This window comes from Capricornis sumatraensis, chromosome 17 (assembly GCF_032405125.1).
Source record: "Capricornis sumatraensis isolate serow.1 chromosome 17, serow.2, whole genome shotgun sequence".
In the NCBI taxonomy this organism is placed as follows: Eukaryota; Metazoa; Chordata; class Mammalia; order Artiodactyla; family Bovidae; genus Capricornis; species Capricornis sumatraensis.
In genome coordinates this window covers 58,215,560-58,229,749 of record NC_091085.1, presented here as the reverse complement: position 1 = coordinate 58,229,749, position 14,190 = coordinate 58,215,560, and the positions used below count along the sequence as shown (strand labels likewise).

The 14,190-nt window shown below is 58.4% G+C and overlaps 1 protein-coding gene across 3 annotated transcripts in view; it reads right to left on the bottom strand.

Annotated features, from left to right (window-relative positions):
• Positions 1-14,190, bottom strand: part of NCOR2 (nuclear receptor corepressor 2) — a 157,658-nt gene that overhangs the window by 58,282 nt on the left and 85,186 nt on the right. For all 3 annotated transcript variants that reach the window (XM_068989806.1, XM_068989807.1, XM_068989808.1), the window contains exon 17: positions 13,514-13,576. In XM_068989806.1, the coding sequence (XP_068845907.1) occupies positions 13,514-13,576 (63 nt within the window). The remainder of the gene's footprint in view (positions 1-13,513; positions 13,577-14,190) is intronic.

Below are 14,190 nucleotides of genomic sequence, written 5' to 3'. Positions count from 1 at the left end.
AGAGCCCCGGGCCCAAAACAGCCCTGATCCCGGGCCTCAGGCTCACTGCACCAGTCCAGGGTTTCTGGAAAGAGACACACACGGGGATTGGGCTGGTGGGGGAGGGTACAAGAAGGAGGGGACTGGGCCCCCTGAGAGAGGCCTGGGCTCCAGGAACTGGAAGGGCAGGTGGGAACAGCCAGGGTGCACCCCCGCTGAGGTCACCATCAAGGGTTCTGGGGCTGAGGTCAGGGGCACAGATCCCGCCCAGGGCCCCACCTCTCCTCCTCCCCTGCTGGTCGTGACCCGGCACTGACACTCGCTCGCAGCTGCAGACGAGGAGGCCTCGGGAGACAGGGCTGTTTTCCGGCCTCACCGGGCCAGGGAAAGGAAGGACCGTGTGAGCAGGGGTGGGAGGGTGGAATTCGGGTGGGGGCAAATCGGGCCAGGAGCCTCCGTGCTCAGGTTAACCGGGGCAACCCCAAGCTCCCCTGGGACACCTAAAGGCCCACCCTGGACTCGTGCCCCACCAGGTTCGTTCAGGATCTGGGGTGGACTTGCCTCCACAAATCACAGCCACCCTCATCTCCATGAGCTTCTCACACAGACTCACAGACTTCTGATGTGGGGAGAAACCCCTAGGAATTGGCAGGCGCCACCCCAGACTCACCTAGGGCAGAGAAAGCTCCCTCCATGCCCACAGACTCGGGCCAGAGCTGCACCTCCAGCCCCTATTCCACTTTCAACACCGTAAATGCCAGGCTCAGCAGAAATGCAGTCCCTCCCGACGCACCCCCCACCCACCTCCAGCCGGCCCTGAGTCTCAGCCCATCTGCCCGCCGTGCTCCCAATACATGGGCTCGCCTCACATCAGCCGGTACCTCCATGTTTTTATGTCTCATATCCCCTGGTGAGCAGCACGCCTTGTGCGCCCAGGTCAGCCCAAGCAGGTAGGGCCTGCCCCGCTCCTGACAGCTGCAGGAGGGGCTGAGGGGAGGTTCCAGCCTCCAGGGGCTGCGGGGCAGGACTGGGCCCCCAGAGGGCAGCAGGAACGAAGCCTGAGTCACGTTGCTGGGAACAGAGCGGCCTCTGAGCCCCAGAGCTAGACTCCTAACGACTAGTGAAAGATTTCCCATAACGAAGTTTGAGGTCGTTTTCCTTGAATCAAATCAAGCTGCAAGCCAGGAGGGCTATATTTTGCAGGGGTGGGAGCCTGAGGGGCTGACATTCTGCCTGTCGGTATTTTCTGTCTTTCATTCATTCATCCATCCCTCCCTCCCTCCATCTACCCATTCATCCAAACATGTGCCGGCGGCTTGCTACATACAAGGCTCACACAGAAATAAAACAGCATCAAAAACAACATCAACAAACCACCGTGTCACATGGCCGAGCAACCTGGAGTTTGCAAAGCCCTTCAAAGACTTGGTTCCCTCTTATCCTTGCTGTCGAGGCCACGGCCGTTTTCACATCCCCTGGACGGGAGGGAAACCAATGCTCCGGAGATCAGAGCAACTCGAAAGCTCACGGGGTGGGCCACGGGGCCGAGTAGACATGGGGTCCAGGGCTGTCCGCTCTCCCGCCTATAGGCCCAGTGGGGTGGGGGAGGGGGTGCTGGACTGACAGGCCACCTGCTCCCCTGTGGAGGCCACCAGGCCACGTGGCTCCACGGCCGCTGCTCAGGGTTCCTCAAGGACAGGCACGGGGCGGGGGGTTGGGGGGGGGGTGGGTTGGCGGGGGGAGTCAGGGTGTGGGATCAAGTGTAACCCAGCCCCCTGACCTTTCCCGCCGCCTGCGCCAGCAGCAGCTGCCACTTCCAGAGAACCTGGCCGAGGACGACGGGGACGCGTTTATTTATATTTCCCCAACCGGGGCCAAGAGAGCCCAGGCAAACACGTTGGGCCGGAACCCCGGGAGGGAGAGGGCGGGTCTCCCATCTGGGCCTGCTGGGGGGGTAAGTATGTGGGGGGTAGGGAGGGGCGGTGGACAAGGACCCAGGGGGTGGCTGGACCCCAGGGAGGTTGACATTTACAAACTGGACACATAAATAAGGAGATGGCATGGAGTTGGCTGAGAGGCTGAGGTTCTAATTAACTCCACTCGTGGCAGCAGCAGGGGCTTGGGGGGCGGGTGGGGGGTGTCGCCCAGCCCTGCCTGAACGCCGCCTGGGAAGGACCGCTGGACTGAGCCACCCTGAAGCCCTGCCCAGACTTGCTGTGTGTGGTCCCCGCCATTCCCTCTGCTTTCTGGGCCTCAGTTTCTTTAAGTGCTGTGCAAAGAGCTGGGGTGAGTGTCCTAATATTACCGGCCAGGACACCTGGGGTGGAGGTGGATGGGTATGGGCTGTCTTCTGGTTCTGAGAACCCAGACCAAGGGTGCTGGGCACAGGGAGATGCCCTGTAGACCTCACCATGCTTCGGGGACAACCTGAACCTGATGAGGCGTAAAGCCCCCCACCCCTCGACCTGGAGAGAGCACCTCTGAGCACACTGTCCAGGACCCCTCCCGGATCCGCCTCAACACAGACCTCCTTCCCAGGGAGCCCCCACCCAACAGCCAGAGAGGCTGGGAAGGGGCCCTAGAAGAAAGTGAGGTGGGACCCCACGGTAGAGAAACCCCAAGTCCCCCCCTCCAGCCTGAGGTCCTTGTCACCCCTGGGGTCCCCGTCACCGTGTCCCAAGAGCCCCCCCAATCCCCAGTCCCCTCCCCGGAGCCACTCACTCACATCCTCTCATCTGCGTCTCCCCCTCGGCCAAGTTTTCCGGAAACATACGGCTTGGAGGATGCTCCAGGGATCGGAGCTGGGAGCAGCGGGCCGGGAGGCGGGAGGCTGGGCGGCCGTGGTGCCGGCTCCGCAAGGCTTCTGGCTGGCGTCTGCTGGCGGCTCAGCTCAGCCTCACATCCTTCTCGTCCAACGGCGGCGCGAGGGAGGAGGGAGGGAGGAGGGGAGGAGGGAAGAGGGAGGGGCCGGGCGGTGGGAGGGGCCGGGCGATGGAGGGCGGCAGGCGGAGGCTGGCTCCGGGGAGGGCGGGGAAGCAGCTCTGTGCTGCGCGCGCCCGCCCGCCGGCCCGCCCGCCCGTGGTGGCCCAGGGCTCCTCCGGCAGCGCTGCCACCCCTGAGCCGTAACCACCCCCCGCCCCCCGCAGCTGCGGGCATGCGAGGTGCCCTTCGCCTGATGGGGGAGGGCGGCGGGAAGTTGTCGGCTGTGTGCTCGGTGCCCCGTGCCAGGCGTCACCAGGGAGCACCGCGTCCGCGCCGCCTCCGGGCACCGACGTGCCCAGCGTGGGCGCTCAGCCCCCGGACCCCTGACGCCGCCACCGGGCAGAAACCAAAGACCCCACCCCCACCTCCACCCCGACCCCCACCGCCTGTCCGGCAGCCTCGCCGCGGCGCGCAAGGACTCGGCCGATCTTCCTGCTGCCTGACCCAGCGAGACGCGTCAGGGCTGAATGTGACCTCCAGACGGAGGCTCCCGGGAGCGGGCGGGCGGGGGAGCGTGGCAGAAGCCCAGGTTCAGAAGGGGGCGGGCCAACTTGGCACTGGCCTCCCCCTCCCTCTCTCCCCATCCGTGGCGGTGGCGGCGTCAGCAGCGGTAAGAACAGATGAGGGTTCAGAAAAACAGAGCTTCTCCACCCCGGCAAGCAGCCGGGGAGCAAACAGCTTCTTCCGCCGTCATTCCCCTGTGCGCTGGTTCCACCTGTGGTCTGCCCCCCTTCCCGCCTGACTGCTGCCAGGGTGGCCAGGCCCATCGTGGGGGACTCTAGAAGTCTGGATGGGCTGGAAGGGGGCGGTGGGTGGGCAGGGCTAGGCTCGCCTTCTAGGAGAAAGCTTAGAATCTGAGGGGATTCTTCCAAATGCAAGTGAGACCTCCAACCCCTGAGGATGGGAGGGGGAGGGTCTGGAGTCCTTAGGGAGCTCTCTGCTCCCGGAGGGTCTTGGGGCCATGGCTACTTTTTTCTTCCCTCTCTGAGACGCCCAGGTCAGCCTGTGCCCCATAAAAAACACCTGCTACAGATGCCCCAGGCAGCTCCCAGGGAGTTGAAAGTTAACTGAGTTGAACTTTGGAGCAAGATCCAGGTCACAAACGATTTCTTCAACCCCCAGGTCATTGACCTGCTCATCCCTTCTGCCTTCAAGCCTCTCCATCCTGCCCATGAAACCCAAGGAACAATGGTCCACCCCTGTCCCACTGCCTTGCCCCCAGTCCTCGCAGTGAGCCCTGGGGCTCACCCCCAGGGAGGACAACAGAGCCCAACCGTGCTGGGGAGCCGGACGTCCCACCTGAGTCCCACGATCCTTCCTCTGCAAGGGAGGCCCAAGGGGGCTTCTAAGGATGCCAATCCAATCGGGTCACTCCTCTGCTTCAGATTTGCCAGTGATGACCCAATGCTCTTGGAATAACGCCCAAAGGCCTTGGTGTGGTGTGTGAGGCCCCGCAGACTCGCCCTGCCCCCGTTGTCCAACCCGATTCCTACCCCTCTCCTTGCTCCAGCCACCCACCAGGACCTTTCCTGCCCAGCCCCTAGGTGTGCCCGAGGACATCTGTACTCACTGTCCCTGCTGCCTGCGTGGCTTTTTCACAGACCTCCTTCTGCCTTCCTTCACTTCTCAGCTTCAAGGGACAGCTCCTCAGAGAAGCCTGCTGTGACCACTCTTTCCAAAGCTCTCCTCCCAGCCACCCTGCCGTTACGGGGTTTTGGTATCTCCAGAGCACTGATCGCTGCTCCCTGAAATTAGCTCCTTGGCTCCGCTGCTCACTGAGGGCAGTGTCTCTGCACCCACAACTGCTAGGTGGGCAGGAGGCACCCGGCAAATGAATAAAGCTCCAGATACCTTAGGCATGTGGGTTTGGGGGCTCACTGGACATCCCCCAGGCACCTCTGCTACCTTGCTGGGGCCCCCAGCTTCAAAGAGAGGAGTGGGCTGAGCGTTTATCCCCATGGGGGGTCCTGAACCTTCCCCAGAAGAGAAGGGAGGGAGTGCCCCCCTCTCACACCAGGGGCCCGCCCTCACGCACTCTGTGCCCCCAGACAGCAGATTCTGCCAACATCCCCTGTGGTTTGGATTCCCCAACCTCACTTCTAATTTCTAAGGAAGGAGTTTCGTTCTGAAGCGTCAGGGGAGGCAGAACTAGGAAGTGAAATTGACCAAGACAGGAAGCCAAGCCAGGAGGTCTGAGTCATGGAGCATAGAAACAGGCGAAGGAGCAGGGGGTGATGGTGAGGGGGGGGTCCCTGTAAGGGGACTTGGCCTGGCCGCTCTGGCTGCCCTGGCTACCCTCAGCAGGGAGCTTCTCATACACTGTCTGGGGGCCTGAGATGAACTGTTCTCACGGGAACAGTGTCTAAGCCCCCATCAACTCAAATACACAGGCCCCCAGAAAGGCCTTGTCCCTGTCATGACCCTCCCCAAGGTGCTACCCTCTCAGGGTCCCCACTGCAGGCAGCTCTCATCTCTGGGGTCTGCAAACCTGCACCAATTACACCCCCCAACCCCACCATGGGCAAGTTCTGATAACCTGAGGGTGGAGGAATCTTTCCAGCACCCTCGGGCAGTACCACACTGCCATCCATCTGTGTCCTGGGAATTTCACAGCTGCAGTCCCCCCCCCCCCGAAACTCACATCCCTCCCCCCAGGAGACACTTGTTTCCCACCACCCCAGCCAGCCCCAGCCAGCCCCAGCCAGCCCTGAAGTTTTCTATTCCCTCCGTGAAGCAGAACAGGCCACTTGCAAGAAGTGTCTACAGCCCTCCCACCAACCACCGCTTTCCAAGAGAAACTCTGGTTTGCAAAACAAGATTTTCTGCCTAAAACACTATCAAAAGAGCGGGGGAAAAGAAAAGAAAGAAAAACCAGCCGATTTAGTCCTGAGTCATGCCACTTCCTTATTTCGGAAACTCCAAGCCCTGGGCGGGTTTGACTTGGACTCAGCACAGGATTGGCGACCTTGCTGGAAACCTACTGTGTATCTGAGCTTCCAACACACCTCCCGCCAGTCCCCGAGGGGATTCGGCCAGACAACCTCACACCTGAACTTGGACTTACCTTTCTACTCTTTTCAAAGTAAGCCTCAGTGCCTACATTAGCCTCAGCTTCAGCTATTGTATCTGCAAATCTTAGGGACAATGTGATCTCCCAACACATGATCAAAGACATTAAGATGAAAAAAATATCACCTGTGTGCAACCTGGCATCCTACCATTTTGGGAAATTATGCGTTCAATGTCAAGTTTTCCAATAGAGCACAGCCAAGTGGTAAATTCTGGGGCCAAGCAACTCCAGGTTATTTGTTGTACAAGCCCCAGCTCATCACTTGGCCCCTTGGGCCTCAGTTTTCCCATCTGCAAAGCAGAAGGTGTGTCTGTGTCCATGTGTGAGTGTGTGCACACACATGTGTGTCTTCAAATATGGAGAGGCTGCCTTGAGGGTCCCTTGGAGGATTAAGTAAGATCATTCATGCAAAATTCAGGGACCAGTCAGCACTGGCCACGTGCTAACAGGGATTGTCATTACTATGTAACCTGCCTTGGGTCTCTTTCTCTGAGGAAGCACCAACTTGAATGCCCATGTGTGGATTTTGCTCCTGGAATTTTGAGTGGGCTGGGAGATGCTTGACTTTACTTTCAAGGCTGCTGACAAGCAACAAGAGAAGGGTCAGGAGCTTACCCTGGTATCTGGCTGGGTCCCCCAAGTTCAGGCAGAAACCTCAACTCTCTCCTCCTTCTGAACACCAGAAGAATCCAGGTTTGGGGAACAGTGCACCCAAGATGAAGTTCAGCTCTAGCTGGAGGTGGTGACAGCTCCCCACTGATGCCAGCCCCAGGATGCTGCAGTCTCTCTTCTAATGATCTTCGAGGTCACCCCACCCCGTTCATCAACTGTCCTCAGTCCCCACTCAGCATGCTGGTCCTGTTTCCTGCTGACCCTCGCTTACTCAGAAGTGACCCAGCATCCCGAACCCAGGTGCATCCATCAGCTGCCAACCCTGTGCACTGACCGTGGCGTCACACTGCCCACTGTAAGCCCCAGCGAGCATGTGCATAGCTGTCCAGGCCAAGCACACCCGCCGTTGCTCTCCTGTGGGCCCTGCAGGACAGACGGCAGGAGGCTTTGATGACAAACGTGAGGAAGTGGAGGCCTGAGCTCCCAGGCTGGGGACTCGCACCTCCCCTCCCCAAGCCCTGACTCTTCATCCGTAAAAACTAATTAAACCAGCCACTGTGCACAGCAAGCACTTTGGAGGTACAAAGCAATTAGTGGTTTCTCCCTCACTCCCCATGAAAGGAGGCGAGTCCTGTGGGCAGAGTGGGCCTGGAGTTACTGGGGGAAGAGCTCTGGGACCCACCTGGGCTCCACCCAGGCTGATGGGCTTGGCTTGGGGCCACCAGGGTCTGGTCTCTGCAGGGCCCTCCCCTGGGCCCAGGCACCTTGCCCTCACCCTCCTCACCAGGCAGGCCACTTGAGGCCAGGGAGGGGCTGGCAGTGCAGAGCTGGGCCAGTGCCTATTTCTGGTCTTGGGAATGGTGTGCCCGAGGCCTTCCCCAACCCCCTCCACAGCTGGTGCCCTGTCCACCCGAGAAGGGGGCTGGGGACCAGGAGGGGGTGCCAGCCGAGCCCAAGGCCTCCCACTTAGCTGGGTCAAGACTGCAAGCCAGGCCAGGCTGACCTTTCCCAGGGGAACCAGAGCTTCACATCCCAGCCCAGTGCCTGCCCAGCATGGCGCTGGGCCCGGGGGCAGGCGGCCAGCTCCCCGGGGCTGCCCCGCACTTGCTGGGTCCCCACCTGGTGTGAGCCCCAGGGCAGGCAGCCCTGACTCCATGTACAAAGGAAGGGCAGATGCTCACCAGCTATCTGGAACCCTGCAGCTCTCCTGTCCCTGGGCCACGGCTCCCCACATTATGGCCTCCCCTGCTCTAGAGCAACCACCGAACTCCTGCCCACAGCTGGTCGGGCTGGCAAGGGTGGGATGGGGGCAGCCTCCCAACGGCTTCTCCATCCCTTGCCTCTCTTTCCCTTGCTCTCTGGATTTTTTTGGTTGTTTTTATTTAACTTTTGGCCACACCCTGCAGCAGGTGGGATCTTAGTTCCCTGACCAGGGATCGAACCTGTACTCCTTGAACTGGAAAGTGGAGTCTTAACCACTGGACCATCAGCAAAGTCTTGCTTGCTGGGTTTTAACAGCCTGTTGCTTGACTTCATTGCCCTTGCCCTAGGGCCTTGGCACATGCTGTTCCTTTACTGGGATGCGCTCCCCCCAGTTCATCATCAGATTAATAGTAGCCAGGCCCATGGACTCATTTATTGAAACCTCACACCAGCCCCATTCTGTAACTAGGGTGCCTGGGTTTGAATTCCAGCTATACCAATTAACAGCTGTGTGACCTTGGGCAGGTCACTTAACTTCTCTGGGTCTCAGTTTTATCATTTTGGATAAAGAAACAAGAAATAGCGTCTGCCTCATAAGGTTGATGGGGATGAAGTGACCTAACACACAGATCACCTTTAGCAGTACCTGCTACAAGGAAGTACTGACAAATACTTAATAGTACTACTTATTGTCCTGTGCTTTGGGTGTCAGCCCCAGGGCCCTTTCCCAGTGCCATGAAACCACCTCCAAATGTCATCTTATACCACCAACCCCCTTCCCTGCTGTGCAGGGAAGGGGCTGAAGCCCCCAGAAGTGCAGGTACTGTTCAGCGTCACCCACAAGGGACAGAGCCAGGACTCAAATGCAGAGTCTGTGTGCTGAACTGCAGGCCTGCCACTTCTGAGAACCTACTGTATACCAAGGACTGCACAAATAAGGCTCATATCACCCTTCTAATGCCTTTCAGTGATGGCATCCCCATCTCATTTTGGAGGACAAGGGAAAACGAGGCTAAGACAGGGATGGGCCAGGTCAGGGTCACAAGGCTAAGGGGCTGGTTATCGTTCCAAATGGTTGACGGCGAACTCAGCGTGTCTAAGTCACCACCCTCTTAAGCGTTTCTACTTTCTTTTACCAAATCCCCACAAAGGGGCTTCCCTGGTGGCTCAGTGGTAAAGAATCTGCCAAGGCAGGAGACATGAGTTTGATCTCTGATAGCAGAAAATCTCACGTGGCTGCGGAGCAGCTAAGCCCAAGGACTGCAACCGCTGAGCCCTCGTGCCGCAACTACTGAAGCCTGCACACTTAGACCCTGTGTTCCACAGCAAGAGAAGCCACCGCAATGAGAAGCCTGGGCACCACAGTTAGAGAGTGGCCCCTGCTTGCCCCAACTAGAGAAAAGCCCACGCAGCAAATGAAGACCCAGTACAGCCAGAAATAAAATAAATAATTTTTTTTTAAAAAGTAGTCGTACTGGATTAGTGTCCCTCGCCCCTCGCCAATTTCATGTCCACCCACCTGTAACCTGCGAATGTGACCTTATTTGGAAAAAGTCTTTATAGATGCGATCAAGTTGAGATGAGGTCATGCTGGATTAGGGTGGGTCCTTATAAGAAGAGGAAAATCTGGACAGAGACATGCAGAGGGAAGGCAGCCATGGAAGATGGAGGCAGGGATTGGAATGCCTACAAGCTGAGGAACGCCGACGACTGCCAGCAACAGCAGAGGCTGGAAGAGAGGAGGCAGGATCCTCCCCCAGGGCCCTCGGAGGGAGCCCAGCCCTGCCGGCACCTTGACTTCGGACTCATGGCTCCAGAACTGTGAGAGAACACGTCTCTTGTTTTTAAGCCACCTAAATTTGTGCTTTGTTATGGCAGCCCCAGGAAACTAATACAGTGGGTGAACCTTGAGTTTCCATTGTACAGATGAGGAAACCAAGGCACGGAGAAGTCGACGGGTTTGCCTGATATCACAGAGCTAAAAGACCCCGAGGCTGAGGTCCAGTGTCTCTCTGGGGATGATGGACTGTCTGCAGATTATCCTACAAGGCCTGGCTACTAGAAGTCCCCCGGGATGCTTGGAGTAGGCTCAGTGGTCCCAAGACCTTGGGGACACCTGGATGCTCACTTCCTGGGTCCCCGAGGGAAGGACCAGAGCTGGCTCATCTCTGATACCCTTGCCCTGCACAGGGTAAAGCACTGGGCTGATGTGGGCAGGAGGTGGATGTCGTCTGCCTCGGACACAACGGGGTTTGTGGTACTTTCCTGGGTTTCTGAGAGCTGAGGGCCTTGGAACTGCCCCCTCCCCCACATCCCCGCTGGAGTCCTGGGGGCTGCCAGCACCTGCCTCTCCGCCCCGATCCCCTTCTGCCCTCTGGAACACGCTGCCTTTAGCAGCCACCCTGAGCGGTAACTGTGCAGATTGCTGTAATTCACAGAGGACGAGCGCACTGGTGCTCGTCACATTAACACAAATGTCACTGAGCAGGGCCTCGGCATGCACCGTCCCCCAGGGGGGGACGCGCGCACCACTGTCTCTGTGGGCTGGGACTCAGGGTGAGATCACTGCCGTCCCTGAGGACCCAACCTTCAGACGGTGGGGCGCACTCCCGGCTCAGCCGATGAGTCATCCCCAGCTGTCCTCCCAGCCCCTGAGTCTGCCCTTCCCAAAGGGAGAGAGAGGGCTGCGCAGCCAACTCCCTGTTCCCGGGCAACAGGGGGGGAGCCAGGGATGGGGTTGCCATGACGACAGAAAACGTAACTCAGGCTGGCGGCCCTGGGATGTGCACGTGGAGCCCCTCACGGCTCTGGTGGTGGTGGAGGGGTCCCCTGGGGCAATATCACTGCCAATGGCTGAGATCTCAGAGTCTGACGTGTGGTTTAAAAAAAACCATGCGATTCTACACAAATGTTCACAGCAACACTAGGCACAAGAGCTCACAGGTGGAAACAACCCAAGCATTCATTAACCAGCGGACAAATGGATAAACAGAATGTGGCATGTCCATACAGAGGACTACAATTCAGTCATAAAAAGGGATGAAGTGCTGACACAGGCTAGGACACGGATGAACCTTGACAGCTGGATGCTGAGAGGAAGAACTCAGATACAAAAGGGCATTCATTGTACAACTCAATTCATGGAAAAGTCCCAAACAGGCAAATCCACAGTGACAGAAAGTGGACTGGTGGATGCTGGAGGTTGGCAGGGCTTGGGGGGGGGGGGGGGTGGGGAGTGGCTGATAACAGGCATGGGGTTCCCGTATGGGGTGATAAAAGTTCTAGAGTAATGGTCGCACCATACTGGGAATGTACTTAATGCCACTGAATCATACACGTTAAGATGGTTAAAATGGTAGATCTGATGTTATGTGTGTTTCACCAAAATTAAAGGCAGGGGAGAAAAATCACTCATTTTTCAAATAAAGTCTTTGTTACGCCACACGGTGAAATCCATACCAGAAACCACAGAATAAACACGGAAGACAGAGGAAAGGATGACATGGCCCCCCTGGGGGGCTGACAGCACCCGCTGTGCCCTGGCAGAGAGAGCATGCCCACAGGCCCCCACTAGTGCTCCTCTGAGATGCTGAAAGTAGGCCCTCCCCACGACAGGAAGCATGACTGCTCCTCCTCCTACCCACGATGCCGAGGGCCAGCTGGGCCCGTCCTCCTGCTCCGCCTCACCTGAGGGCTGGGAGCTTGGAGGAGGGAGGTCCGGAGCCTCCAAGGAGCAGGGTACCTTGGACAGGAGCCCCGAGGGGAGGGGTCGGGTCCCAGGTGGAGGGCCTGACCAGGTCTGGTCAGTTTCTCTTTCTTTCAATTTTTACTGGACTAAATCAAGTCCCTTACAGGAGTTTCCTTCGTGGCTCGGTTGGTCAAGAATCCGCCTGCAATGCAGGAGACCCAGGTTATATCCCTGGGTCGGGAAGCTCCCCTGGAGGAGGGTGTGGCAACCCACTCCAGTACCCTTGCCTGGGAAATCCCACGGACAGAGGAGCCTGGCGGGCTACAGTCCACGGGGTCGCAAAGAGCTGGACATGACTGAGTGACAAACCACACCACCACACAGCTGCTTTACAACGTTGTGTCAGTTTCTGCACACCTGTGTTCAGTCGCTTCAGTCGTGTTCGACTCTTTGGGACCCTATGGACTGTAGCCCTCCAGGCTGCTTGGGCCACGGGGTTTCCCAGGCAAGAATACTCGAACGCGCTGCCATGCCCTCCAGGGGATCATCCTGACCCAGGGATTGAACCCGGTCTCCTGAAATGCAGGCCAATTCTTTACCACTGAGCCCCTGGAGAAGCAATCAGGGTTAGATTCTGCTGTACAGCAAAGGGAATCAGCTGTGCGTATACATATATCCCCTCTTTTTTGGATTTCCTTCCCATTTAAGTCTCCACAGAGCACAGAGTAGAGCCTGAGCTATACAATAGGTTCTCATTAGTCACCTATTTTATACATAGTATCAATGGTGTATATACATATCAACCCAAATCTCCCAATTTCATTCCACCACCCTCTTTCCCCACCCCTGGTGTCCATATGCTTGTTTTCTACATCTGAGTCTCTATCTGATCAGCTTCTGAAACACCAGGACCAGACGCTCAGGCCCCTCAGCACCCCTACCTAGGGCCGAGGGCAGGAGCAGGGCACTCAGCCCACAGTCCAAGGTCTCAGCCCCCAGGCCTGGGTGTCCTCACACACGACCGCCCCGTGCAACGGGGTCCCCCATTAGAAAGGCCGTTTGTTCCCTCCCTGAGCCACGACCTGGCGCTCTGGGCACAAAGAAGCTGCACGTCAGCAGTGGGGCCTCAGAAGGACCTCTGGGACAAGAGCTGGGGGGGCAGCCAGGTCACCAACTCAGGTTCCCAGCCATCCCCAGCCTCTGCTCCTCCCTTCCACGGCCACAATATGGCCAAAAACAAGACCACCCTTCAGGGCTGGGGTCAAGATGAATGACAGCAAGCCTGCGAATGGGGCTCAGACGCCCCCCCCGCCGACCCCGCCAGCCTCAGCCTTCCTGTTGGTACAACGCTAGTCTGATGGCACCCGAACATCTCCCAGAGATGGGGGCCGGGGGATCGACACCAACACAGCCCCGACAGTGCCTGTTATCTCTGGCTTCTCTGGGCCCATCTGGACACCCCTCCCATCTCACAGATGGGGAAACTGAGGCTCAGAGACAGTCCGCTGAGCAGGGGAGGTAAGGGCCCAGCCATTCAGGCTCTAATGAACAATGGGGACATGCTGACGGCTTCCACAGAGAATGTGGGGTCGGCATCGCAGCGCAGGGAGACGGTGCAGCTGATGGGGGGACAGGCTGACACCATGACCCCACAGCAGTGGATGCCAGCAGGCCCTGCCCCTCCCCTCAAGGCGCCTAGGAGCGCTGCTACCACTCTGTCTATAAGGCCATGATGTGCTGGCCCCAGAGGCCACGGACGCTGTCCCCCAACAACATGGTCACACAGACCCATTTTCTGGAGGACAAAACTGAGGCTCCGAAGAGACGAGGCCAGTCTGAGAACACCCAGAAGCGGAGCCTGTCCCCTGCACACCACACCACAGCACCGATAAGGGCACGTGTCAACCTCCTCCCCACCACACAAGCTGCAGGGCCTGCACACACATCGAGGGCAATCAGAGTGGCCAGAAACCACTCACCTTTCTTGGCTGTCTCCATCTCTTCTTCCGTCCAGCGAGAGCTCTCGTTCATCTCCATGGAAGCTGAAAAGGAACACAGCAGGTGTGTTGGCAGCAGTCCGCAGAGGGGCGGTTTCTCTGCCTCTGGCAGCTTGGGGCACTTGCTGGGATGGGGGAGTGTATGTGCAATTACCCCATTTCACAGATGGGGAAGCTGAGGCAGTCCAGGGCCTCTGCATACACCTGACAGAGCTTGGTGACTGTGTTAGGGCGGGGAGATGAGGAGGGATCTGAGCTTCGGATGGGCAGGGACCTCATCTGAGCGTGGACTCACCAGGGCTGGATGAGTCTCTGTGGTGGGGGCTGTCCCAGGTGTTGCAGGGGCTTGAGCAGCAGCTCTGGCTTCTACCCAGCAGGGGCCAGGAGCCCCGACTCCAGCTGGGACAATCCAAAATGCGCCTAGACATGGCCCCCTGTCCCCTGCTGGGGGACCCTGTCCTACAGGGTGATTATTAGACTCTGCTCCGACCTGTAGAGCACATGGAGGCAGCTCGTGTTCTTGAGAAGTAAGGCAGCTGCCTTCAGGGAGCTGGCCAAGGGTCTGCCGTGGCTGTTTCTGAGCCTCTCCTCCGAGATCCCTTACGCGTGAGCCCCGGTCCTTCCCTGAAAGTCACTTAAGACGTCGTGAGAGGGGTGAG